At 36.7% G+C, this 24,859-nt stretch overlaps 1 protein-coding gene across 21 annotated transcripts in view; it reads left to right on the top strand.

Moving 5' to 3' along the window:
- FOXP1 (forkhead box P1) overlaps positions 1-24,608 on the top strand; it is a 666,401-nt gene extending 641,793 nt beyond the window's left edge. For all 21 annotated transcript variants that reach the window (XM_083354300.1, XM_083354292.1, XM_083354290.1 and 18 more), the window contains 6 exons: positions 4-83; positions 672-773; positions 4,538-4,659; positions 7,361-7,430; positions 12,825-12,991; positions 20,571-24,608. In XM_083354300.1, coding sequence (XP_083210426.1) covers positions 4-83; positions 672-773; positions 4,538-4,659; positions 7,361-7,430; positions 12,825-12,991; positions 20,571-20,715 — 686 coding nt within the window. In that variant the 3' untranslated portion in view covers positions 20,716-24,608. The remainder of the gene's footprint in view (positions 1-3; positions 84-671; positions 774-4,537; positions 4,660-7,360; positions 7,431-12,824; positions 12,992-20,570) is intronic.
- The last annotated feature ends 251 nt before the right edge of the window (positions 24,609-24,859 follow it).

Genomic DNA, 24,859 nt, shown 5'->3' with positions numbered 1-24,859 from the left:
TAGCAGATATTGCGCAGAACCAAGAATTCTACAAGAATGCAGAAGTCAGGCCGCCCTTTACATATGCATCTTTAATTAGGCAGGTAAGTGATACCATCCCTGAAAACCTGCTTAAATCCAGGATTGTACATATATGTGATGCTATAGGCAAGAAGAGATGATCAGCTAATACAGGCATACTAACACTGTTGCTATATGAGGGTTTTTTTTTCTCCCCACAACTGCAATACATATACCATAATTGCTTTTGATTAAGTATTACAATACGATGTGATTATTAGGAAATTCATTTCACACAACACTGAAAATGAGCCTGTTTAAAGATGGCAAGTCAATTATCACAAGCTATAGTAATCTCTGATCCCTAGAATTAATCTGAGCTCAAAATAATTACTAAGCTTTAATCAGCTAGTGAAATGTTTTGCGTTTCTCTTTGATTCTGCTCTGTGAATGACTAATAAATTAATATTTCCGTAAGGAAACAGAAATAAAACTCAAAACAATTAGATAATTCCATTTTCAGTTTTGCCATTGAGCTATTAAGTACAACCACTAATCTTCCATCGTCAGTGCAGGTGTTTATTTTTCTCCGACTTCCATTTTGTTTTATTTATTCAGACAAATGTGCAAGTGTATTTTCTGATCACTGTTGCATTTTAATTGCTTGACAGGCAATTCTTGAATCTCCAGAAAAGCAGCTAACACTAAATGAAATCTACAACTGGTTCACACGTATGTTTGCCTACTTCAGACGCAATGCAGCAACGTGGAAGGTATGCTGTATTCTCTTTTATGTTTCTTGCTTTAATGTTCTAGAGTAGAAAATGCCAAAAACATACCTAACTATATATAAAAGACTGTGGTTTTCTAAATACAGATCAGTTGTTTTGATATACATAGGATGCCTCTTATTTGCCCATTTTATTACTTGGCAGGGAAAAAAAAATATATGCCTTTGAAATGCCCCAATTTGAATACCTATTATTAGTGTTTTTTCCTGCATGTTCTGATTGAACAACTAGTCCATCTCTGTAGTTGCTCCTAGTAGTGAAATATATCCGCTGCTAAGATACAAAAAGAAAGGATGATTAATCAGTTGGTGGGTTTGTGATTTGCACAAAAAGATTCTATACATAAAGTCCTTTTGCAAAGCCAATAAAAATATCAAAGCTAGTGATTTAACAAATACCCCTGGTGCTTTAAATTTCAGTTGTTTGGCTCCATTTACTTAATTTCTGAGTGTGTTTAAATTCTCATAAAATACTCCTTTCTTTTAATCTGGCTGCAATACAGAGTAACACACCTGGCACCTGGATATTTTTGTAGTTTCCTTCCAATATATTCTTCCTAAATCTCAAAATGCTGTTTATCCCCCGCCCCTTCAATTTCAAATGTCCTTGGAGAATTTGATAGAATAGTGTTTAAAGAAGTAAGCATCCATTGGTGCATACTTGCTAGTTTGTTATAATTCCAAAATTTTTGTTTCTTTAAAAAAAACTATTACCAAAAGTCCAAATTATGAACTTGGAAAAGGAAAAAGAAGAAAGAAACTTAAGTGACAAATTAAAATATAAAATTAGGCCCTATTCTGAAATTAATAATTTGCCAGAAAAAAGGAGAAGGAAGGAAGGAAGGAAGGAAGGAAGGAAGGAAGGAAGGAAGGAAGGAAGGAAGGAAGGAAGTTAAGTTTCTGCAATCTAACAATTAGTGTTGGCACTAGATTTACTTGGTGAATATTGCTTTAAGATTTTTTTTCTATTCTGGAGGAAAACAATCTAAAATAGAAAAAATGTTATATACTTTAACATATTTATACTTTCAACAATGTTATATAGAAAAGCTTGATTTTGTTTACATCCAGGGGAATTCTCAAATGATTATTATTTTAAAAGTTTTATTATAAATATATGCTTATATGAAGATGACTACCATTTTAGATTAGTGAAATAGCTGAATGAAAATAGAATGCTTCAAAGGAGAATAATAGTTTTTATGCTTCTTGGTTGCAAAATCTGGTCTAATTGGATATAATCACTAGTCAAAGCCAAAACATAGTATAAATCTTTGGCAGAGACAGTTATTTCTGAAGTCAGCTGTCCAAGGCTTAGTGTCTTTACATTTTGGCATAGTATTATAAGGATCCATGGAAACAGTGTTATCCAGACACACTTTTGTCCTTTCATAGCTGAGGATGGCCTAAAGATTTGGCATGCAATTACTGTGAATGTAATTCAGGTCTTCGGGAACACAGCTCAATTCATACAAAGTTTGCTTGGACCAAATTGAAATTTAGAGCAAATAAGTATAAGCTCTCACTGATTTCATCTTGGAGAACTGACAGGCGAGTTATTAGGCAGCTGAATATAGTTTTATTGGAGGGTGAATTGCATTGATGTTGTATTGTTGTCTTTTTTCCATACATAATATAGGTTATTTTCTCTTGCCAATTATGACGTCTTCCCTCCTTCACACACACACACACACACACACACACACAGAGTCACAGCCTTGCAATTCTGCCTTCCTGGCTATATTCCTTCTATACATTGAAAGCTATTCAAAAAAGAATTCAGAGAGAAAGAAATCTTCTTTTTCATTATCAACAAAAGCATTATAAGAAGGGATTGTGAAAGTCTGCATGGTTTTGTTCCTACAGACAGTTATGGAATTACAATATAAATGTAATCCCTTACTTTCTTATGAATCTGAAACTGCAGTTGATCCAATTCTATGCCCTATTCTTCCCCATCTTGCATGTGCTTCTTTGGGCACAGCATTCCTGCTGTTCACACGCACACACAAACATGCAAGCTATCCTGTTAGCAGGTTTCTCCTGACTGAAGAACAGAAGCCTGGGAGGAAAGCTGTTGTCCATTCTTAAACATATTTTCAAAAGTGAAATAATTAAATTGTCAGAATCCTTACTTAGGTGGAAATGGAGGTGTAGGAATCGGAGAACAAGTCATTGAAGACTTGAATTTTCTTGTGTCATGAGCAGAAGTTGCTAATGAGCTTCATGGTTCCTCACCAATTTCTACCTACATAATGATAGGACTCTCTGGTGATGTATTTATGTTCTGCCAAAAATAGATGTAAACCTGTATTTGTTTGAGAACATGGATTGTCTGTTTAGCCTCTTTTGAGGAAGCAGATGTGTTACAAGAGTAAGAAAATTAGTTATGCTGTGGAAATGCAATATGAAATGATTTGGAATCCCCACCCCTTGTGGCTCAGACTTCCTTCTACTGTTTTAATTAATATGATAAATGTGTTTTGCCTAACCTTGGTTTGCACAGTGAATGTAGACAATCATGATTAGAAAGCCTTTCACTATGTAGACATGAATTTGTGAACATAAGGGACTTAGCCTTTTAGGTTATTTAAACATCTGTCCATATATTTCCCTGGCATTATGCCCGTAAAGTAGCCTCCCCATTGACTATTGGTAGATGTGTGTTAACAACCTATATATTCTTTGCTTGCTTTTTTTCCTAATGGGTCTCAATTGTGAATGATTGTGCACCTTTAGGTAGAGTTTGTTAGAAAACTATCCGTAATTAGTTTAAACATATCCAGGGCTGTTTAAATTTCCATGATAAAACTATCGTGAAAATTGATAAATCAGATGCTAGAGATTAAAAGAATAAGACAGAAATGTAATATGGTAGAAATAAGTTTCGTTATTTGTACTATAATGGAGGACTTTATAGTTCTCCATATGAATTCAGCCTAAGACTAAATTGTGGATCGCCCAGAGTTACTGGAACCTACCTGGATGGTGTGCAAATTGAATAAATAATTTAAAAAGTTGATTAAGATTTGATTAAACTGACAACTGATGAAGTTGTCAGAAACACGACAAGATTCATAATTTTGATAATAACAATGCTTGAACCACAAATGATGAATATTATGGGATATTAAAATCATGCCCTTCATGGTTCTAACTCCAGTAATGAGGAACAGAAATTGGAAGATGTGGTAAATAACAAGGCTTTGGTTGGATACAATTCCAAAATGGATTGCCATCATATTAATATATGGAATTCAGATTACTTAACTTTCCAGGCCATGAAAACATAATAAGAATCAGGGTGTCAGCAGTTGCACAGAATACAGATTTTTTTCTTCTTTCAGAGGAGATGTGTCCATCTCTCTCTCTCTCTCTCTCTCTCTCTCTCTCTCTCTCTCTCTCTCTCTCTCTCTCTCTCTCTCTCTCTCTGTGTGTGTGTGTGTGTGTATTTGAGCCCAATTGTTTTTAACTGAATAAAAGTCCCTGGTAATATACAAGGATAAAATTACTGTAATGTGGTATTATTGCCAAATTTAAACTATTCTTACAATTGTCGCTCCAAACAAAACACTCAAAGGGTGGTTTTCATGATCTTTCTTTTGCAAATCTGACAAGTTATAACTATATTGTCCGGTGTGGAGGGTGGGATGAGGGAAAGGGGGACTTGCCGGCTGACAATGCTAAGACTCTTTTTCTCATGGAAAGTTTTTTTTCCCAATGTTTTCTCTCTTATACTTGCTGCAGAATGCAGTGCGTCATAATCTTAGCCTTCACAAGTGTTTTGTGCGAGTAGAAAATGTTAAAGGGGCAGTATGGACAGTGGATGAAGTAGAGTTCCAAAAACGAAGGCCACAAAAGATCAGTGGGTACGTCCACCATGTTTGAACTTCTTAGCCTAGCTTGGATCATGCTTACAGTTTTAACATAGAAGCTTTGGCTGCTAGATGGTGTTCAAGATCAACCCAGATGGTTTCGCCTTGGCACAGTCGAGGTGAAGTAATAAGAGAACATTTCATCACTACCATTTGTATGCCCAGCAGTCCCCTTTGCCCTTGCTTGCTTGGTGTTTGTTCTGCATCACATGCTAGTAGCTTGTAGGTGGCAATGCATATTAACCCTCACAATCCATTGGCTTAGGCTTATGGCATTTTATTTTCTTTTTGTTTTGTTCTGTTCTGTTTTTTCCTTTTCCCTGTATTTGATGTCTGTTCTGTTTCCCCGATCCCGTGCCCCTTTGTTTCCAAATCATCTCGTTTGCCGCTGGTCTTATCCCAGGGTGCGATTCGCACCAACCTCTCCCTGCATAAGTGCTTTATCAGAGTAGAGGATGAGTTTGGGTCCTTTTGGACTGTTGATGATGAAGAGTTTAAACGTGGGCGTCATATTCAACGAGGCCGTCCTCGAAAATTCTGCCCTGATGAAAACTTTGGCGAGCTTGTTACACAGTAAGAGCTTTTACTTGCTTTGTGTCTGTATGTGTGTGCGCTAATTTTTTCCCCCAGTTTTTGTTCTTCTGTTGCTTTTGCTTTGCATGGTATATTCATCTCATGTAGACTTGCATTTCACAAAATAGTGGCATTGTCTTTGCTGCAATAATAATAATAATATAATAACAATTTAAATGTCATGCTTGTACATGCATTGCACTGCTTCTCGAAAATGCCCAAGCTAACATTTTATAAAATGTTTCTAAGTCATATTTGCTTCAATGCAGGGATGCTGATATATTCTCCATGAACTAATGTTACAATAAACTATATGATGTTTGACTGGTTTTATATATAAATGCTTTCAATGTCATTCTTGCTCTCCTATATTCTTTCAATACTATATATACATTGTATATGTAAAGCTACATATCTAACTACAAGTAACTTTCAAATATTTGAAAACCCTGTTCAAAGATTTTACTTTTTTCATGTTTTTTTGTTGACTGATTCAGAAGCACAATCTGAGTGCCAGTAGGGGATAGAATGGCCCTTCTTTCAAATTTCATATGCAGGTTCTTTCTAATATTTTCTAAGTCTAAAACAAATTGTCATCAAGTGGAGTCCGCTGACTACTGAGTATTGCTTTTTTTAAAAAACTGGAGTAAAACTCACTCTGGGAAGAAAAGAGAGGATTTCCAGTAATAGGTTTTTGAGGTTTATATTCTTAACTATTTTTTATGCTTTACTTGAAAAAAAAAACTGGTTTACAGTCATGAACAAAAGACACATTAGAGCCATGAAACTCACTTTTAAAAAGACATGCATAGGATTATGCATGTGTTAATTGCTTTTAAATCCTTTTGAAATTGATATTAGTTTTGAAATTAAAAGTTAGTGTCCATTTATTTGAATGAGGAGAACTTCCAGCATGTTAGAGCCCAACCCTTTCCCCTTTTTATAACAATCAATATTTAGGTCCTCATTTAAAATACACAGATAGTTGTTATTATTGCATTAAACATTAAGATCATCTTCTCAGTTTCTCAGTGGTCAGCCCTGTAGTTATATAGTATAAATAAATGAGAAAAGCAGAATTCTCAAATAGCAAGTGCTTCTGGATTCTTAACTTCTAGAAAAGGAACAGCATGCCCTAATCACTCATGTGGACGTAGACACTCAAGATGGGCATTATGGTTTCATGGGACAATAATCCTAATTTTATGTCCTAGGACCCCCCAGAACATTTAAAATGTGAAATGAATTCCCCAATCAGTTTCCTGCAAGTCTGCCATCATGAAAGTTCCCCACTCGTTCTCTGAATGGCTCTACTATTTTTTGGCTCACTGCTTTCCGATCATTCTCATCTGAGGATGGATAATCCTGTTGGATTTCCTGCATTTTGCACAATGGGATCATTCAATCACTCATACAACCCATAAAGCCATACTTCTTCCTCAGGGCATTGACTGTTGTGTGTCCAGGCTCAATCACTGTTCACGGGGAGCTTCCTTTAAGAATAAGTAAGCTTATCTGGATCATAGCTTCCTTCCCATGAGCAATGAGTTGGGGCTGCTCAGATGCAAAAGGCTATTTTTCTTACATATCGTAAATGACTTTGTATTGTCCTTTCATTATAAGATATGTAGGAAAATAATATGCCAGAAAGAGTCCTGCCAATATTTAAGGGACTTGTCTTTGCCTGCTTTTCCTGTCTTCCTAAATGCAAGAAATCTAAAGAACACATATTATCTGGAGCAATACACACAGCTCTCTCTCCCGCGCCATAGAAAAAAAAGTTTTCTTGATTCTATGAAAAATACTCCTGTGAACACCTGCTGCACAGAGAGTTGTGAAGATACGTAGGCCCTCTACACCAGAAAATAGCTCAGAAGACAACCCGAGGGCACCTAAAACATTTCATTTTAAGACCGATTGCCTTTTACTGGTGAAGTTCACAAAAAAAAGCATTCTATTTTTCAGTTAAGTAATTTAAAAAACATTGGGGAGGAAATAATAGTGTTTTGATGATATTACTATATTTTGTGGTGTAGGAAAGAAACTGATTTCCTAAAGTACAGCCGTTTGACTGCATTTAATTTGTATGCTTTTTCTTTTCAAATATATTTTCCTTGCACAGAAACCCTTCACTTATTAAAAACATGCAGACCAGCCACACCTACTGCTCACCTCTCAATGCTGCTTTACAGGTAAGATTAATGAGCGTGGCAAATACACCACATAGGCATGTGTGCCTTCTGTATTCATTTCAAAATATATTAGCCTTGCTCTAATTAGATATTAAATTTTAATTCCGTTAAACTTTTTTCTTAAGTGCATAAAGCATCATATTCCCTGGAGGCAAACACATACCAGGCTGCTTCAGCATTAGCTAGATGCTTAGCATTTTGAATATTGTGGCAAAAAAATTAAAAGTTCACTTATTAATATTTATCAGCAGTATCATAATTTCCATCCTCTTATTTCAGAATTTCACTTGAGGCAAAAATACCACAAGTGTAATTACTCTAGCACAGCTATTAATGTGCTGAATGATAGGATAGGGTGTCACATGACCTTCTATTGTTCGTGGCTTTAAAGGGAAAGTAGATACCTCATCCACACACAGACACGAACATATTCCTTTTTCTTCTTCAAAGGATCTTCTAGGTGTATGTTTCTAAATTTTTAAATAGCTAAACTTGCTGTTATGCATGAGGAATGAAGAAAAGAGATGTCAGTTTTGTGATGCTGATCTGAAGAATATTTTTAAGCCAATATTTAAGTAATCTATGTTAAGGGTTAGGATTTATATATTGATAAACAAGTGTTACAACTTTGTACAAACAGGTAAAAATGGATCAGTTGTGTAAGTTATTTTGCCAGGTATCAATGCTAAGAGAGATGTTTCTCAACTAACTTTAGACTTTCATGTGTTTTTATTTTTGTATTCCTTCCTTTATTCATGTGTTTTACCGTTCAGTTGTTTTATTGTTATTTCTGTACCATTTTTATTTCTTAATTAAGCTTATAACCTACTCAGCAAATTCTTGTTATTAAAAAAATAATAAAGACATTGGCTCTCCTGATAAAAGATCCCCACTATTTATGAGACAGGCACGGAGAGACCTAAGTAGCATGCCTTTAGAAAAATGCTTAGATAAATTAAGATTCTTAAATCTTTATTTGAACAATATTTTTTTTAAAAAAATAAGGCCGAGGTGGTGCTTCTTTTGAAATCAGGTTATGAGAATATACCATATTTGTAGAAATGTAGTAGAATTTTCCTTTCTAAATCAGGAAGTAGATTGATTACAAAATAAGTAACCACCTACATCTTCATTTATTACTTTAATTTATGTAGTAACTTCTGAAGAGCAAATGAAAGCATGTGTAAATGAAGCAACTATAAATACCATTCATTAGGATCTTATTTTCCCTTGAGTCCTACGGAGTGCAATTTTTAAAGACAAGCTTCATCTGAGGAATAGCATTAAGATTACAAGCACATTTTGCATTCATGAGGCTGAAAGGCAAAAATGAAGAGATCCAGTATTCCTTCAGCTTGTGTTAGTTATGTGACTAATTTCAATTAACATGCTTATCATACTGAGCAGTTCATGTTTTTAGTTCTAAAACATGTGTTGTTGTCGTCATCTTTCCCATGCTCTTATATTATGGATAATATAACATTAATTTCTGCCCTATTAAAATGTCATCACTGAAAAAAACATATCCCTGCAATGGGAAGTAGTGGAATTTTCATATCAGGCTCAGTACACAAAGGGGGATCAAATAAAAAATGTATATCAATAAAGGAGAATATTTGTACCTCAGGCTGGAAATGAGGGGACCTTAATGCTGCACTCTGAACATTGTTACCTTCTTGCAGATGTTTCATTACCAAACTAGGTAACATAATCAGTGCTAGTCATGGATAATGAAACATCTGCAAGAAAACAGCCAAGTTCAGAGAGCATCAAAGACTCCTCAGAAATCTATATTGCACAAAGGGGGATCTAATGAAAAACTACACTGTCAGTACAATTCAATTCATATTATATCTGCTAGCAATTAGCTTTATTTTGTAGAATTTATAAGGGAAGCAAAATACAGAGAAAAGTGGATTCTCTGTCCAATTGTCACTCCCTTTCTCACTGAAATTGAGAAAAGTCAATCACATATATAAACTGGACACAATTTGAAATTGGTTTCAGCCTTGAAGGATATGAAGAAACGGTGTATTAGGGAGGGCTGTGAAGCAGTATATAAGTCTAAGTGTTGTTACTATATTAGAATGAGCTTATGACCCAATGCCAAGTTCTGTCTTTAGTTGCCCTTAATTTGTGGCCCCACTCATTTGAAAGAAGCTCTAATTTAGGGTAGCTTTTAAGCCATCTTGTACTACCTTTGGTGATTTTACTGTCTATGGCAAAAGACAACAAATGTTTTGTTTGAAGTTATACAGGCAACAACTCTTTGACTGATACATGATAGGAATCTAGCCAGCCACTTGGGATTCCAATAATATCAATAACGCCATGTTTCGTTTTAGCATCTCAAAGCACTACTGCAAACACCGCTAATTAAGCAAGCAGGCTGTCTGGTTTCTTTGCTGCACAATTCAGTACACAGTAACTTTACTTGAAAGTCTAACCAACAGTATCATTCAAAGCCGAGGAAAATGTCCTTTGATGTTTCCCCTTATTTCTTGCCCTACTTGTTAGATAGTGGGTCTCCTGTATTACTTTCCCAATAGCACAATTTCTTTGGCAAGCCCCTCCTTTTGCTTTCCCCCAGGTTCTTTTCCCAGGAGCAGTTCTAGTAGTGGATGAAGAGAGTAGCAACTATAGCGATACAGGTAGTCCTCAACTTATGACCATTCCTTTAATGGTTATTTAAAGTTACAACAGCACTGGAAAAAATATGACCGACTGGTCCTCGAACTTACAACCATTGCAGCATTCCCGTGGTCAAAATTCAGGCACTTGGCAATCAACGTGTATTTCCTGCCGTTGAGGTCCTCCAGGGTCATGTGATTGCCATTTCCAATCTTTCGCATATACAATATCACTTGGGGAAAGCCAGATTCACTTAACAAGTGTGTGATTCACTTAAATCCACAATGATGCGTTTAATGACAATGGTTAAAAAGGTTGTAAAAGTGGGTGCGACTTGCTTAATGGCTGCATCTCTTGGTGATGGATGTTCCTGTCCCAATTGTGGTCATAAGTTGAGGAGTGCCTGTACAGAAGATCAGAAGATAAAACCACGGGGATTAATAAGACTTCTGAAACTCTTTTTCCATCCTTAACTGCTTGTATGTTCAGCTTAGGTTACTGTCCTGATCTACAATATTCAAATCAGTAAATGCTGTGCTTTTCCTAGATCAAACTAACATTTCAGAAAGGTCTCTTCTATTTTTTCTATCTAAAGACAGAAAACTGTCCAGAATTTTGACTCTGCTAATGAATACACATCTTAAAGAAAAGCAGAAACCATCAAAATAACGTTTGTGAGAAGGTTGTTTTTACAACTGTTTTCTCACCAAATACATGTAGCTTTTTTTTTCCACTTCATGATATTTCAGAAGCCATTTGGATGTGCACGTGAGACATATCTGGAAAAGAAATTATTAGGAAAAAAACTGGGGGTGGGGCGGGAGTGGATTTGGTCCTAGAGAACAAAAATTATCCGTAGAATTTCTAGATTAATAACTATGAGCACATCTGAAATGTCATAAGGATTTGCCTATTACTGTCTCACTGCTTCTGTCCAGAATTTGCCCTTATGCCTGCAAGTGTTTTTCCTGTTTTGGCTTTTACTAAATAAATTACCGTACTTTGCTGCAAATACAAGTTATGTTTGTGGTGCAAAGTGCCATTATTTCTGTAAACTGATTATGTTACCTAGTTTGGGTAATGAAATGTCTGCAAGAAAACCCCACATTCAGAGAGCATGAAGGATCCCTCATTTTTTCTCACACTGCCAGAAGCTTATGTCTTATATTCCTTAATTTCTCAAAATTATTTCTCTATATTGTTCATAAAAATTTAACATAATAGTTTACTTTTGATTGGCCTGGATAGAGACCAAGAAAGGCAAGGAAGCCAGTTAGATGTAGTTTAAAAACCAAGGAAAGTTCACTGTGGATGGAGATATCCATGTTTGACAACTTCAAAAATCCCAAGATGCAGAACTAATCTGCAAGTGGAATTTTTTAAAATCTTGTTTTGTGACATATATCCTGATTACAGTTAGCTAACAAAGGGGTTTCATCACTCATTTTCTCTCTAAACTTTAAAGACTAAACACTTAAGTTAATTAAAACCCTCTAACTTTCTGTAGGAAGTTTTTCAAAGCTCTTTGTCAGACTTACTTTGGGAAGAAACATAATTTGCACATTCCTCTCCTTTGTTTCTATTATGTAGAATGGAATGGAATAGAATAGAATAGAATAGAATAGAATAGAATAGAATAGAATAGAATAGAATAGAATAGAATAGAATAGAATAGAATAGAATAGAATAGAATAACGTTGGAAGGGACCTTGGAGGTCTTCTAATCCAACCCCCTGCTCAGGCAGGAAACCCTATACCAGGTTAAGATTAGCATGATACATAAATGTAACTGTTGTGGTTTTTACCAGGGTTTAGGATTTGTGCAAAGCTTGTGCAATTAATACATTAAGATGTTGAAAGGTGCATTACCATGCATTGTTTTTAAGGATAGCTTGCCTGTTTATCTGTGCTGGACAAGAATGATTTTCTGGTTGCAATTGTCAATATCACCAAAAGCATAAGAAGACATGTAAGAAAAAAAAACCCAAAAAAAAAACACCAGATATTGCTGGGGAGAAGACATGAATGTCTCCCTTATTTAAAGTTTTGTTGCTTTATCTTTGAGCAATGAATCAGTAAATGCAAATTCCAGAATAAATGGTGATGATTTGTATCACAAGAACAGTGTTTGCTGATAAATACACCAGCATTCCTCAAGGATTGTGGGATTCTTGCTAGAATGCAGCTAAGCCAGTATTACATTAAATACATAGATTTCTACCTTTCCATTAGTTTTGCAAATATCAAATATTTTTGCTTTATTGCCCATGTGGGTTTTTTTCCCTTTTTGCTGTGGGGGTGGGTGGGTGTCCTCATTGAAAATTACTGTTTACATTAAGAGGAAAGATGGTACTTTCCTCTTGAAGCAAAACCCAGCTTGGTGGAGAAAATTTACATCAAGACAATGTTGCAAGGTATGTGACACTCTACCTTCTTGAAAGTTTAAAACCATAAAAGGCTAAGTTAAGTATTTATTGTATTGTAGTGTTTTTTTTCTCTTAAAATTCCATTTGAATTGTTTCCTGTACAGTATGTGATTGGTTTTTGTGATAGAGATGAAATTACTTTTAGATAAAAATTGGAGATGAATGAACTTTTAGCTATGCCAGTGGTGAAATTAATAATACAGAGGTTATGATTTTATCCTTTGCATTTAATGAAAAAGAAAATGAAGGTAATGTAACTTGGATGTGCTGGGTGGTATATATATACAGATATGTGCCTGTTTCGATGCTCCTGTCCTGTTTTTTCCCCATTTTATAGGCTTCAATAGCTGAAAACAATATATCTCTGTACACTACTGCTTCCATGGGAAACCCCACTCTGGGCAGTTTAGCCAATGCAATGCGGGAAGATCTTAATGGTGCAATGGAGCATGCGAACAGCAATGGGAGCGACAGTAGTCCAGGCCGTTCCCCTATGCAAGCAATGTAAGTAGTGTCTGTGTGTGTGTGTGTGTGTGTGTGTGGGTGGGTGGGTGGGTGTTACTTCTCCCAACTCTGCCCTTACTCCACCCGCAGCTGAATTAAATTCTGAATTAAGTTCAAACATTTATTAGATCATGAATTAAAACAAGGATAAACCAACATGAATTTATAAGTTTGTGTACTACCCAGGAGCATCCATTAGCATTTAAAATGTCCAACTATATACATCACATATAAAGTTTGAAGTAACAGCAGCCAGAGCAGTTACTTAGAATATGCATCTGTTAAAGCTAGAAAGAGATCAAGAGGAAATTCCACATACCGCTGGTGATGTACAGGGAGTCCTCAACTTGCAATCATACATTTAACAAGTGTTTGAAGTTATGACAGAATTGAAAAGTGATTTATAACTTAGGAATGTCATAGCATTCCCATTATTACATGATCAAAATTCAGCCACTTGGCAATTGGCATGTATTTATGATAGTTGCAGCAATTGCCATTTGCAGTCTTCCCAGCATGTTTCCAGCAAACAAAGCCAATGGGGCAAGGCAGATTAGCGTAATGATCACAACAAAAAAGGTCATAAAGTTGGGTGCTACTCATCTAATAAGTGTCTTGCTTAGCAACAGATGTCCCAGTCCCAACTGTGGTTGTAAGTCAAGGACTACCTGTATGTTCCATACTGAACACATCCCAGGGGCCTGTCAATGTACCAACTGGTTTCTTGCAGTGGGATCTCAAAATAAAGTGGTTTGGGAACCTACCATGTCTCCTTGGCCAATTTCTAGGACATAAGTAGGATCTTGGCATGCATTTTTGTCAGTGATATTGCCAATTTAATTAGTTTGGTTTTTTCCAAATTGAATTCCATTTAAACAATGACTTCAGTAAGAGGAGGTAGCCATAAGCTCATAAGACTTTGTGGTGACTTTCCCAAAACATGCGGCTGAGAACAGCGATCCATGGTACTGTTTTTATGGCAGAAGTGCACTTGGTTTTAATTTTTGCTTCCAAAATGCATTCCACATGTGCACAAAAATGCGCTACTAGAAAAATGGAGAAATTGGCATACATCAGATTCTTTCAACTAAAAACACCTAGTTCTACAGCTTAGGAGCTGTAGGGTGCAAGGCATTCAACATTTGAATTGCTTTAAATTTAAAATGCCCCATTTCAGGTTGGAAACCACTGTGTTATCCCCAAATCAGGGCGATTTGATAATTGAAACATTGCAGATTGTTGAAATAAAATATTTCCAGTGTTTCAAACTTGAAATACGCCATTTCAAATTCAGAATGATTTTAATTTGAAACATTTTACACATCCTTTATGCATATTCACATTTCTGGGGTACTCTGGTAATTCTTATTTGCACTTGATTTATTAAATGATCGACATAAATTTATTTCTCTAAAAATAGCAAAGTTTTGCTTCATTACGTATAAGCTGCTTCCACAATAGTTTTTATTGCCAATAGTTTTTATTGTTAGAAATAGTTTTGTCTTGTTTGTTTTATTGAACATACTTTTATTGGTCAATGACCGAAATAAAGTTTCTGTCATTTTCTGCTGTCTCATGCCAGAAAAACAATTTTTGGCAAGACTTTGGAATTACATTTCAGTCAGTTGCCAGCCCTATTTTGTTCCTTTTAACAGGGCTTTGATTAGCTGTAGTGAACGAGCTGTAGCTTAAAAGTAATAAATCAAAAGGTAGGAAAAATTAACCTGAAGCTAGTCTAATTATTAATTGTGAAGATAATTAGCATGTAATTATTTATAACAAGTTTCCTACCTGCAAAATATTTTGGGCAGGGGGTTGAGGAGAAAAAAGAGTCTTGTTACTTTGATATTTCAGCATTTTAAATAAGTGTTCATTTTGCTTTGAGAAAAAAACCTTTAAAGAAAGCAATACTCACTTTTGATAATTAATTTTAACATTGTCTTTTACCTTCAAAACATTGGAACAGATTTAGCGTTTTATAGAGGTGGTTTGTGCAGTATTAATTAGCATTCCCAAAGTAGCCTAACATGACATTATTTTAGCACTGCTCAAATGTTTTCTCTTTAGGCATTTTCAGTCACAAATATTTTTTCTCTTCCCATACCATGAATACAATACCGATAGAAATGCTAGGTTGCTGGAATTTTTCAAGAGTAAGGTATTTTATTTCCCAGAAATACTCCATATTTCTCTGTCTGCCTTGTGCATGGGCACTTATTTACAAGGGCACATGGTAGCATTTCTTTCAACTGTTAATTTCAATCAGAATAAAGCTGGAAGGGACCTTGGTGGTCTTCTAAACCAAACCCCTGCTCAAGTAGGAGACTGTCCAGTCTCTTCTTAAAAACCTCCAGTGATGAAGCACCTACAACTTCTGGAGGCAGGTTGTTCCACTGGTTAATTGTTCTAACTGTTAGGAAGTTTCTCCTTAGTTCCAGGTTGCTTCTGTCCTTCATTAGTTTCCATCCATTGTTTCTTGTCCTGCCTACAAGTAGTCTGGTTAGAAAGTTTGTGTTTCTGGATAGACAATATAATATTCCAGTGTTCAGTGCAGGCTGTTGTTATTTGCTGTCTATACTTTCTGTTGAGCACCTTTTACAGTGATATTCTTATTTTCCTTAATGGAGTACCCTGTGCGCTCCCACAGAGAGGGCCTCCTCAGGGTGCCACCAATCAGAGAATGTTGATTGGTGGCCCCCAGGGGGAGGTCCTTCTCTGTGGGTGCCCCGGAGCTATGGAATCGGTTGCCGGTTGAGCTCCGGATGGCGCCCGACCTTCGCTCCTTCCGTCGCGATCTGAAGACACTCTTATTTGAACAAGCTGGCCTGGCCTGATGGGGGATGGGTTGGGTTTTTATTGTCATTTTTAATATATGTATTTACTGTTTTTAGTTGGGCTTATGTTTAATTTTCTTTTAACTTTTGTATTTTTGTATTTTTTATATATCTGCCCTGTTCACCGCCCTGAGTCCTTCGGGAGAAGGGCAGTATATAAATAAAATTATTATTATTATTATTATTATTATTTATTATTATTATTATTATTATTATTATTATTATTATTATTATTATTATTATTATTATTATTATTATCCTTGGTGGAGCAGTGGGCTAATGCCTCCTTAAGTAACACCAGCTGCCTGCAATTAGTGCAGGTTCGAGTCCCACCAGGCTCAAGGTTGACTCAGCCTTCCATCCTTCCGAGGTAGGTAAAATGAGGACCCAGATTGTTGGGGGCAATTAAGCTGACTTTGTAATAATACCACTTGGGGGGGGTGTGAAAGCCCTAATAAGCAGGCATATACATAGAATGAAGGCTACTGCTAAGCTTGTAAGCCGCCCTGAGTCTTCGGAGAAGGGCGGGATATAAATGGAATTAAAATAAATAAATAAATACCCTTCCCATAAATTGAATCGTTTTTAACTGTTGTGGTACAATGAAATATAAATATAAAATCATAAGCCCCCAGTACATGGGGACTCAGCCATAGGTGTCGATGCAGGTAAAAAGTGAGGCCAACATCTGGACAGATTAGGTTTTATCCTGGAGTCTTCCCTGGTCTTAGGTGAGCAACAAGATTCTGCATCTCTGTCACTGTCATTGGTGCCCACATTAGTGTATTTCCTATAGTTTGACTAGGACAGGGGTAGGCAACCTTGGCTCCTTTATGACTCGTGGACTTCAACTCCCAGAATTCCTGAGCCAGCCATTCTGGGAGCTGAAGTCCACAAGTCATAAAAGAGCCAAGGTTGCCTACCCTTGGACTAGGGCATCCACAGGAGTCCATGTAGAGTTCATGAAAGTGTGCCTCTTGGATCCGTGAGGGCATGTGACAGTCCGTCACGGATGGACCATTGCTTTTGGACTTTGATGTGATATGCCAAAATGAGACTGAATCATTGGATTTGGTGATTTGAATGAATCATGTCCAATTGTTTTTCGTGGCTTTCTTTTTCTTATGTGCCAGCAATTGTTTGTAACATCTCTTCTGTGAAAGGAGATCATGTGCAGCTTCCAGTGTAATTTTGAGTATATAAGTCTGGCAACAAGAGCCTTTTTTAGCATTAATACAGTCCCTGTGGAACCATGGTTTGGAGTGCTGTTGCTTCAAGGGTGCATGCACTGTTACTACAAGTTAGATGCTAATGGAGCTCTTGGGTGAGGGTATTACCATTCTCCCAAGAGTGCATCAAGAGACTCAATTGATATCAGGCCATACTGAGCACTCTGTAGTAGATGATCTGAGGCCAGTAGCTCAATTATCATTTGATTTAAATGGGATGTCCACATGGCTGGCAGTAAGTTCTTTAAGGATTAGTAGCAATCTTCAGCATGTATTTCTTGAGTGAAGACATTTAACTGGAGCAGGATTGGGAAATGATACTGTCAAATTTAGGCATAATTTGTCCGGCTCTAGAGACAATTATGTAATCAATAGCACTATTCAGGAGCCAGAATGAGATAGATGAATTTTGCTGTGGAGGTTTAACCTGAAAGTTTTTTGAGCCAGGCAGGGACCCACAAAGTTTAATTTCTGATCTTTTGAGCAACAGCTGAGGAGGAATTCCTTGTCTTCAAGGTTGTGAGCAGGAAAAACCTTTCTAAGACTTCTCCTCAAAAGTTCCCACAGAGAAATTCTAAGTATCTCAGTTACCCCCCCAGACACTTTTATGCCTTTTTCAAATCTAGAACTATGATGTGCAAAACTGCTAACAGAATCCAAGGATGATAACTAAAAACAATATTTTTTAAAATATGAAGCCACCGATAAAGCAATATTTTTGTAATGTAAGGATGCCATAGAATTTTAAAAAGTGCTGAAAATTGTTTGCCGAATGTACAATAGCCAACCCATCCCTTGGTTTCACACTTTCTAAATGTCATCACATCTTTCTTTTAGCAGAGAAAAGAGTTCAGTGAAACAATCCAGAAGGATATAGAGAATTAAACATATGTTGCATGTCAGCTAATACGACTACTTTGGTTACTAATTTTTTTTATAACAGAAGATTATTCTTGCATGGTACTTGTAAACATAAGGGATTCATGCTTTTTCATGCTTATAAACATAAGGGATTTCGTGCTTTTCATGTCACATAAAAAGAGACAGCAAGTAACACTCCTCAGTACTCTTAAGTTGTTCTTCCACTGTGCATTTATACTATCTGTACCAATACTGTCACCCTGGAGTTCAATTCAAGTATAATTCAAGAGATTGTACTGAGAGAATTATTTGAAAAAGATTCTGCCTTGGTAGGAGTCAGTGTACATCTGGAGTCTTTAGAAACAATCACCTATAAATGATAGAAACACTGAAATGCACAAATCAAAGCAGTAGTGCTAAGACAGACCCAGTTCACTCTTATTTTGCAATTATGGTACAAATACTATCACAGGGAAAAGCTGGTTTTTGACCACCAGATTTGGCTTTCTCCTGGTCATAAAAGTTATTTAGGGAGAAACTGTCTCTTCATTCCCATTCAGAATGTGTAACTATTGCAAATCCCTTGGAAATGAAACTCCATTCAGTAATTTTTTTCTTTAACTTAATAGGGTTAGCTTTGATTGTCTAAAATACCTAATGGCGCAGGTTAGCGGGTATTTACAAAACAAACCGAATTTGCTCTTTGGGTCACGCTATAATAATTTACAAGGTATTGCAAATAAAATCAAGCCTTCTTTCATGAAGGAGGACACCACTTATTGGTGGGGACATTTTTACATATCAAAAGCCCCCAAACAATAAAACAAGGGGAAGGTAATTTGTATTTGTAAAGGGGTTTGTTAGGAATATGATTTACGGACAACATTTTTCAAATGTTATCATGCCCATTTTGTATAATCAACCCTTGCTCCCTTGTGGGTTATTCATATGCTATTCTGTAATGAGAAATTTGGCAGATCTCATCTCCTTAGTGCATCCTTAGTGCCCACCATGAGCTGAGGATCATGTTCCGCCTTGTTTACAGCTGACAGCGATATTATTCTCATTAGGACTCTGCTTTCTTATCATATTGTTGTGTTGAGCTCGCCTTTTCCTCTCCGTTTGTGTTTCCTGGCAGGGCTTTTCTTTCCTTATTGACAGTTTGTAAAAAAATATGCATTAATTTGGAGTTTAAAGCATGTATCATGGTGTCTCTTTGCTGTGTTTGCTTGAAGTTGATTAATGATAGACCCTCACTTGGGGTCGTCCTCTGGAGACTTCTCTCACAGGTTATGCATGTTAACTAGAAAAGCAGAACACACACTAACCGATGATTAGCCCAGCCTCCAGAAGCTCAGTAGGCTGATAAACCATGGGTTTGCTTTACAGATGCTTATTTCATTTATTTATCTGAAGATTGTATTAATCAAGCTAATGTGTCACTTGAGAGCATTTCCTCTGAATACCAGGGAAGAAACCTTGAGCTGCAGCACTTGCTGTTTTTCTCTTTTGAAGCCCACGTATTCTTACACAGGCAAAGTGTTCCAATTATTTGCAGTCAGGCAAAGTTTCAGAGTGTGAATTGTACATATGACCAATGAGGTGGGCGGCTGGGAAGAAACTGTATTCTACAACTGGACCGAAGACGCTTCTTTGGATGAGAAGCAAAACATTTTCAAGAAAAAAATAACCAAGATAAGTCCAGTTGCCTTTTGAAAAGCACCTTTGGGATCACCGTGACCTGGATGGCTGAGAATCTCCATAGACATGTATTCTATAACAATTACAGTGAGGAGGGATTTCAAATAATTTAGAAGATTTACTCCTTTTATTGTTCTATTAATCAGTGATGGCGAACCTTTTAGAGGCCGAGTGCCCAAACTGCAACCCAAAACTCACTTATGTATCGTCAGATGCCGGGTGGGTGTGGCCAATTGTGTGGGAGTGGCCAATTGGGTGGGTGTGGCTGCAGTGGTAATGCCAGACTGGGTGGGACTAAAAAGTTCAATCAATCAATTCCAACTTTGCGAGATCTTTTTTTTTCCCATGAGAAGTTGAAATTGATTGATTGATTGAACGTGTGTTTTTTTTGCACATGGCGGCAGAGGCCTAAAGCAAAAAGGTTTTATAAAACCCAGCTGAAGGCCTAGGACTGGGGCGACGGTGTGCATGCCCATGCGTGCCATAGGTTTGCCATCATGGAACTAGGGCAATCTGCTCTTCTAAGCATCACCCTCGTTGATGATAGACAAAGAGTGAAAAAGGGGCATTGGAGGAAGTATCTGGGAGAAGGCACCTGTCACCCACTGATTTTATCACTGTGAAATTTATTTAGATAAATTTGGTTAGTGCCTGAAAGAGACACCTTTTCAGAACACCAAGGATGTATTGAGAATTTAAAAAAAATAAAAATGCAGAAGCTAGTACAGCTCACCTATTCTTGCCAAAAAAAACCATTAGGTTACATCTATGAAATCACTACAAATAATCCTTGACTTTCATAATACAGAGGTCAATGGTTTTTTAGTATGCAACGTTCAATATATTTTAATTGTTTTAACCTGTTTTTTACCTAAACAATTTTTTTTTAAAAAAATTGCTCATCCATCCTTTTTCTGTTTCTCTGTATGTTTGTGTGCTTCTTTTTTTTTACAGACACCCTGTGCATGTCAAAGAAGAGCCATTAGATCCAGATGAAAATGAAGGCCCGCTCTCCTTAGTCACCACAGCCAACCACAGTCCAGAATTTGATCACGACAGAGATTATGAAGATGAACATGTAAATGAAGACATTGAATAAAAATGCCTGTGACTTTTCATTCTGCAAATGAAGATCCTCGGGAGGGACAGGAAAAAAAACCCCTATCTTTCAGAATTAGCTGTGAAATCTCTCCCCGCCATTGTACAGTCTGGAAGATAACACTTGGTCCATTCTGACAGCTATAAAATATGTTAACACTTAGTGCCATCAAGTATCCCATTTGGGACTATTTTTGATTTTTCTACTTTTTGTTGAAAAACAAAACAAAGGAATTTGTACTCTGTGCATTGGATGGACTTGTTTGGTACTCGGAATTCCTACTCACAGTCAACATCAGTGTTGTAAATGTGTTCCACTAATTTCCTTATCCACAACTTGGCAGCAGACATTGGACTGCAGATCTTCCACTATGGGACACTGAAGACATGAAGCTGAGCATGTACACATCAATTGCAGATCAAGCCTTTACCCAGATTTTAAGAATTTCAGTGGACAATATATTTGCACAGTATCGCATGTTGATTATCACTGCCTTTACTTTTGTTTTTGTTTTTGTTTTTGCTTCCATTTGGGATGGGGAAATCTTTTTGAGTGTGCGTGTGTGTGTATACTAAAGGGTTAAAAGAAAAAAAACCTTTCTTTTTTAGTGTATAGCTTTAATTTTTTTTCCTCCTAATTCTCCTATACATTTTTAAGTTCTGACCTCAGGCCTCAATTGGCCAGGGCCTTTTGAGGCTTAATGTTTTCTGTACTTTTTGTGATGAATGTTAATAGGTGTGTTTATTATACAAAGCTGAATGTTCTTTGAATTGTTTGTAGTTCTTTTTCTGCCATCCATTCCAAATTTCCTTCAGATGCCATTATGTTTTCTTTAGCTATGGAAAACATTCCATTTTGGACTATATGCGCCCCCCCCCCGCACACACACACACACACACACACACACACACGACTCTGGAAAAAGTTCTAAAATGCTGCTGTGACCTGTGCAAAGTTATCTTACGACAGAAAGAAAGGCAGTAATTCAAGAGTAAGAATGAAAGGCAAGCCAGCATCAAAGCTGTAGAGTGTGGTTCTAAAGTCATTCCACAGACCATCTATGTTTGTGTGTGCTTGTGTATACACATGCACATAAAACCATTGTTTGTGGGTTTTTTCCCTGTTGGTTTTTCCTTATATGCAGCCATTGTGAATATTTAGAGAAACAGCCCCTTCAGAAAGTGCACACCCTACAGAAGTTGTCAAAAAGAAGTGTAACTGTGTAAGGCTTTTGTGCGTTTAACTTTTTAAAAATAAGTTTCTGGGCCAATCAAATATTTCTGAAGTATGTTAGCACATGTCCTATTAGATTCTTGTTTGCCCACATGCTTCATTGGACATTACTCATGGTGGTTCTTCCAAGTTAAGTTGTTTGAGATTTAATTGGTGGCATCCATCAGTTTTAAGTTGTGGCATTCAATTCGTTGGGAAGGCAATAAGGCCCATTAGTTGTTAAGTGTTAGTAATTTTGCCATTGCAGATACGATCATTACACAATATCACACCAACCAGTATAAAAAAAACGGAACAGTCTGAAATCTGTGGGTAAATCAGATGTGCTATTGCACATCAACAGTCTTGCAACAGCAAGAATGGGCAGGCAGCTGCAGTTCAAATGTTGGTACCCCTTGACCACCAAACTTCTAGTGATTTCATTCTCTAACCACTTTTCAAGTAATTCATTCATTTATGTCGGACTATAGCTTTTAATTTCAGAAGTCTTTCTGATCTTAATTTATATTCTACTTTGTACCCTTCTCCCCTAAAGTTACCAAAGATATTACACAAAGTAAATTATGTTCTCTGTTATATGCTTTATCTTATGAAAGCCAAATATCCTCTTATTGTTGATCAAAGGAGGCTAAAGAATTACGAAGCAAATGACAAAATAATGGGCTACAGCTAACCTGAGAAGGAAAACTGCTCCTTTATTAAAGTATAATTTAGAAGACCAAGTAGATGGCTGAACCAAAGTTTTTGCTGTTGTCGTTTTGTTTTGTTTTTTTCTTTACAGTGACCAAAAGTATTTCTGTAAAGAGAGAGCTTTTTTAGGCTGAAGTTAGAGAATGAGACCTTGAAAAGGGCACCACTTGATCATGATATAGGAGGGGAACTTACTATGCTGAAAAAAACTAGAATGACTTGAAACAGAGAGTTTACATGAAATACAAAAGAGCACTCGTGACTGAACCACACCATAATTACTGAAGAAATTGTTGGTATGCTTTTATTTGGGATTTGACCTATTCACTTTTGCTAAAAGCCAATGCCAGAGCAATTTCTTTTTAACTTTGCTTACCTGTGCCCAAGATTTGAGAATGACTGTGGTGATGGTTGTGTTGGTCTCTGCCCATCCCATTTCATTTTGGGTTTTCATCTTTTTTTTAATATGGCAACATTCCTATTTCTTTCTAAACTTTGGTATCATTCAGGCCAATGTTGGGGGGGATTTGTCATTAAGTTCAAAACAGCAAATTATTTTTAGCTTTTTTTCCCTTTTTTTGCCAACAGTGAAATATGTAAAGCTCGCTTTTTTCTGACTTCTTTTTTTTTAAAGGAGGGCAGTTTGTAAGTCATTTGAAATGTTCTGAAACACACCATATTCAGGCAGCTCCATAATGTGCAGGCCATAACCAGAGGGACATAACAAACAAAAAAAAATCTGTCCCTGTGGTTCAAAATTGAGTGGTTTTGCTGGTTAGCTTGGTATTCAGAAAGGGGATAAAAATCTGGTAGATTAGTTCATTCTCAGCATGTGTAGCTAGACATGAGTAAAGATAACAGCATGAGAAACTGTTAGTACGCATACCTCAGTTCAAACTGTTAGGGAATGAGTAAAAAAAAAACCCTACATTTCACTCAATTGCACTTAGTTGTATGTCTTGCATGCATAGACTAAAGACTGTAGCAAAATTAAAAAAAAATTTTTTTAAAAAAAAACCTACCATACCTTGCAGGTATCACTGCCCTGCATAAGAACTAAGAGGAGATCTCAGGCTTTACATCAAGCAAACTACACTATTTTTTACAAATTTCTGATTCTGCGTCCCTTTGGATCATAACAATGGTTCCTCAGGGCTCGGGTTTATTATGTTGTACATATATAGCCCAATGTGTCTCTTGTGATCCCGTTTTTGTCTTTTGGTGGGTGGGGGTGGGTTGGCAAGGGAAGACAGGAAAAAGGGAGAAGACGGTCCTCTTTTTTTAAAAAAAAAAATTCCTCCAAAGGAATTAATGCAGATGTTTGTCAAAACACCTTTTGCTTTTTGTGCAACTGCTTTATATTAACCGTACTTTGACAAATGCTTTGGGGAAAAGAAAAACCTACTGTATGTAATGGAATTGCGGAATATGCTGCACATGTATTTCATTTAGTTACCCTTGCTTTAAGACTGTGGGATGCCATTTGCTGACATGTGAGAGAAAAATCCCAATTTCTTTTGTTTTTATTTGGTATTTTTTTCCCCTCTCTGTTGGCTTCTGAACTGTAACATATAGTAGGCAGTTGTTTTCCCCCCCCCCCTCCCTCCGTTACAGATCAAATCATGTTTGTATAAGTTTGTTTCTGAGATTTTGTTTTTTGATATGTTTTTTTTTGTTTTTGTTGTTCTCACGCTATTTGTTCTTTAAATCCTTTCTCCACCTTTTGTTATCCCCATCTCTGCCTATCTGGGTGACCTTAAGAAAAAGAAGAAGAAGAAGAAGAAAAAAGAGAGTTTCAAAAGTTGTTTCTTTCCTGCTGCAGTAAATACTTTGCATGATGATTTTCCCAGGTCACACTTTCGAAGCTTATCAGTGAAGTAGTGATTAATAATGGAAAAGTGTCAAAATATCGAACTTTTGTATAAAATGAAATACTTTACAAGGTGCCAAGATGTAAAGACAGTTTGTTACATGGGTTTTTGTTTTTTGTTTTCCTTTTCTCTCAGAAAAGCAAACGTGATAAAAAAGAGTACCACATATCAGGTGAAACTGCTGTTAGGAATGAGTCAAAGCCTACCTTTTCATCCCACAGTCCTTTGTGGGCTGCTTGAACTGCCTTTCTTTGCCCTCCTGGCCAGGCTGCCTTTACTAGGTGTGGGTCTTCTGCTGCAGCACAGAAGGCAGACAGGTTTTCCCAACCAGGTGGATACCAAATAGACAG

Source organism: Vipera ursinii (assembly GCF_947247035.1).
Source record: "Vipera ursinii genome assembly, chromosome: 2".
Lineage (NCBI taxonomy): Eukaryota > Metazoa > Chordata > Lepidosauria > Squamata > Viperidae > Vipera > Vipera ursinii.
This window is presented reverse-complemented; position numbering and strand designations above follow the sequence as displayed.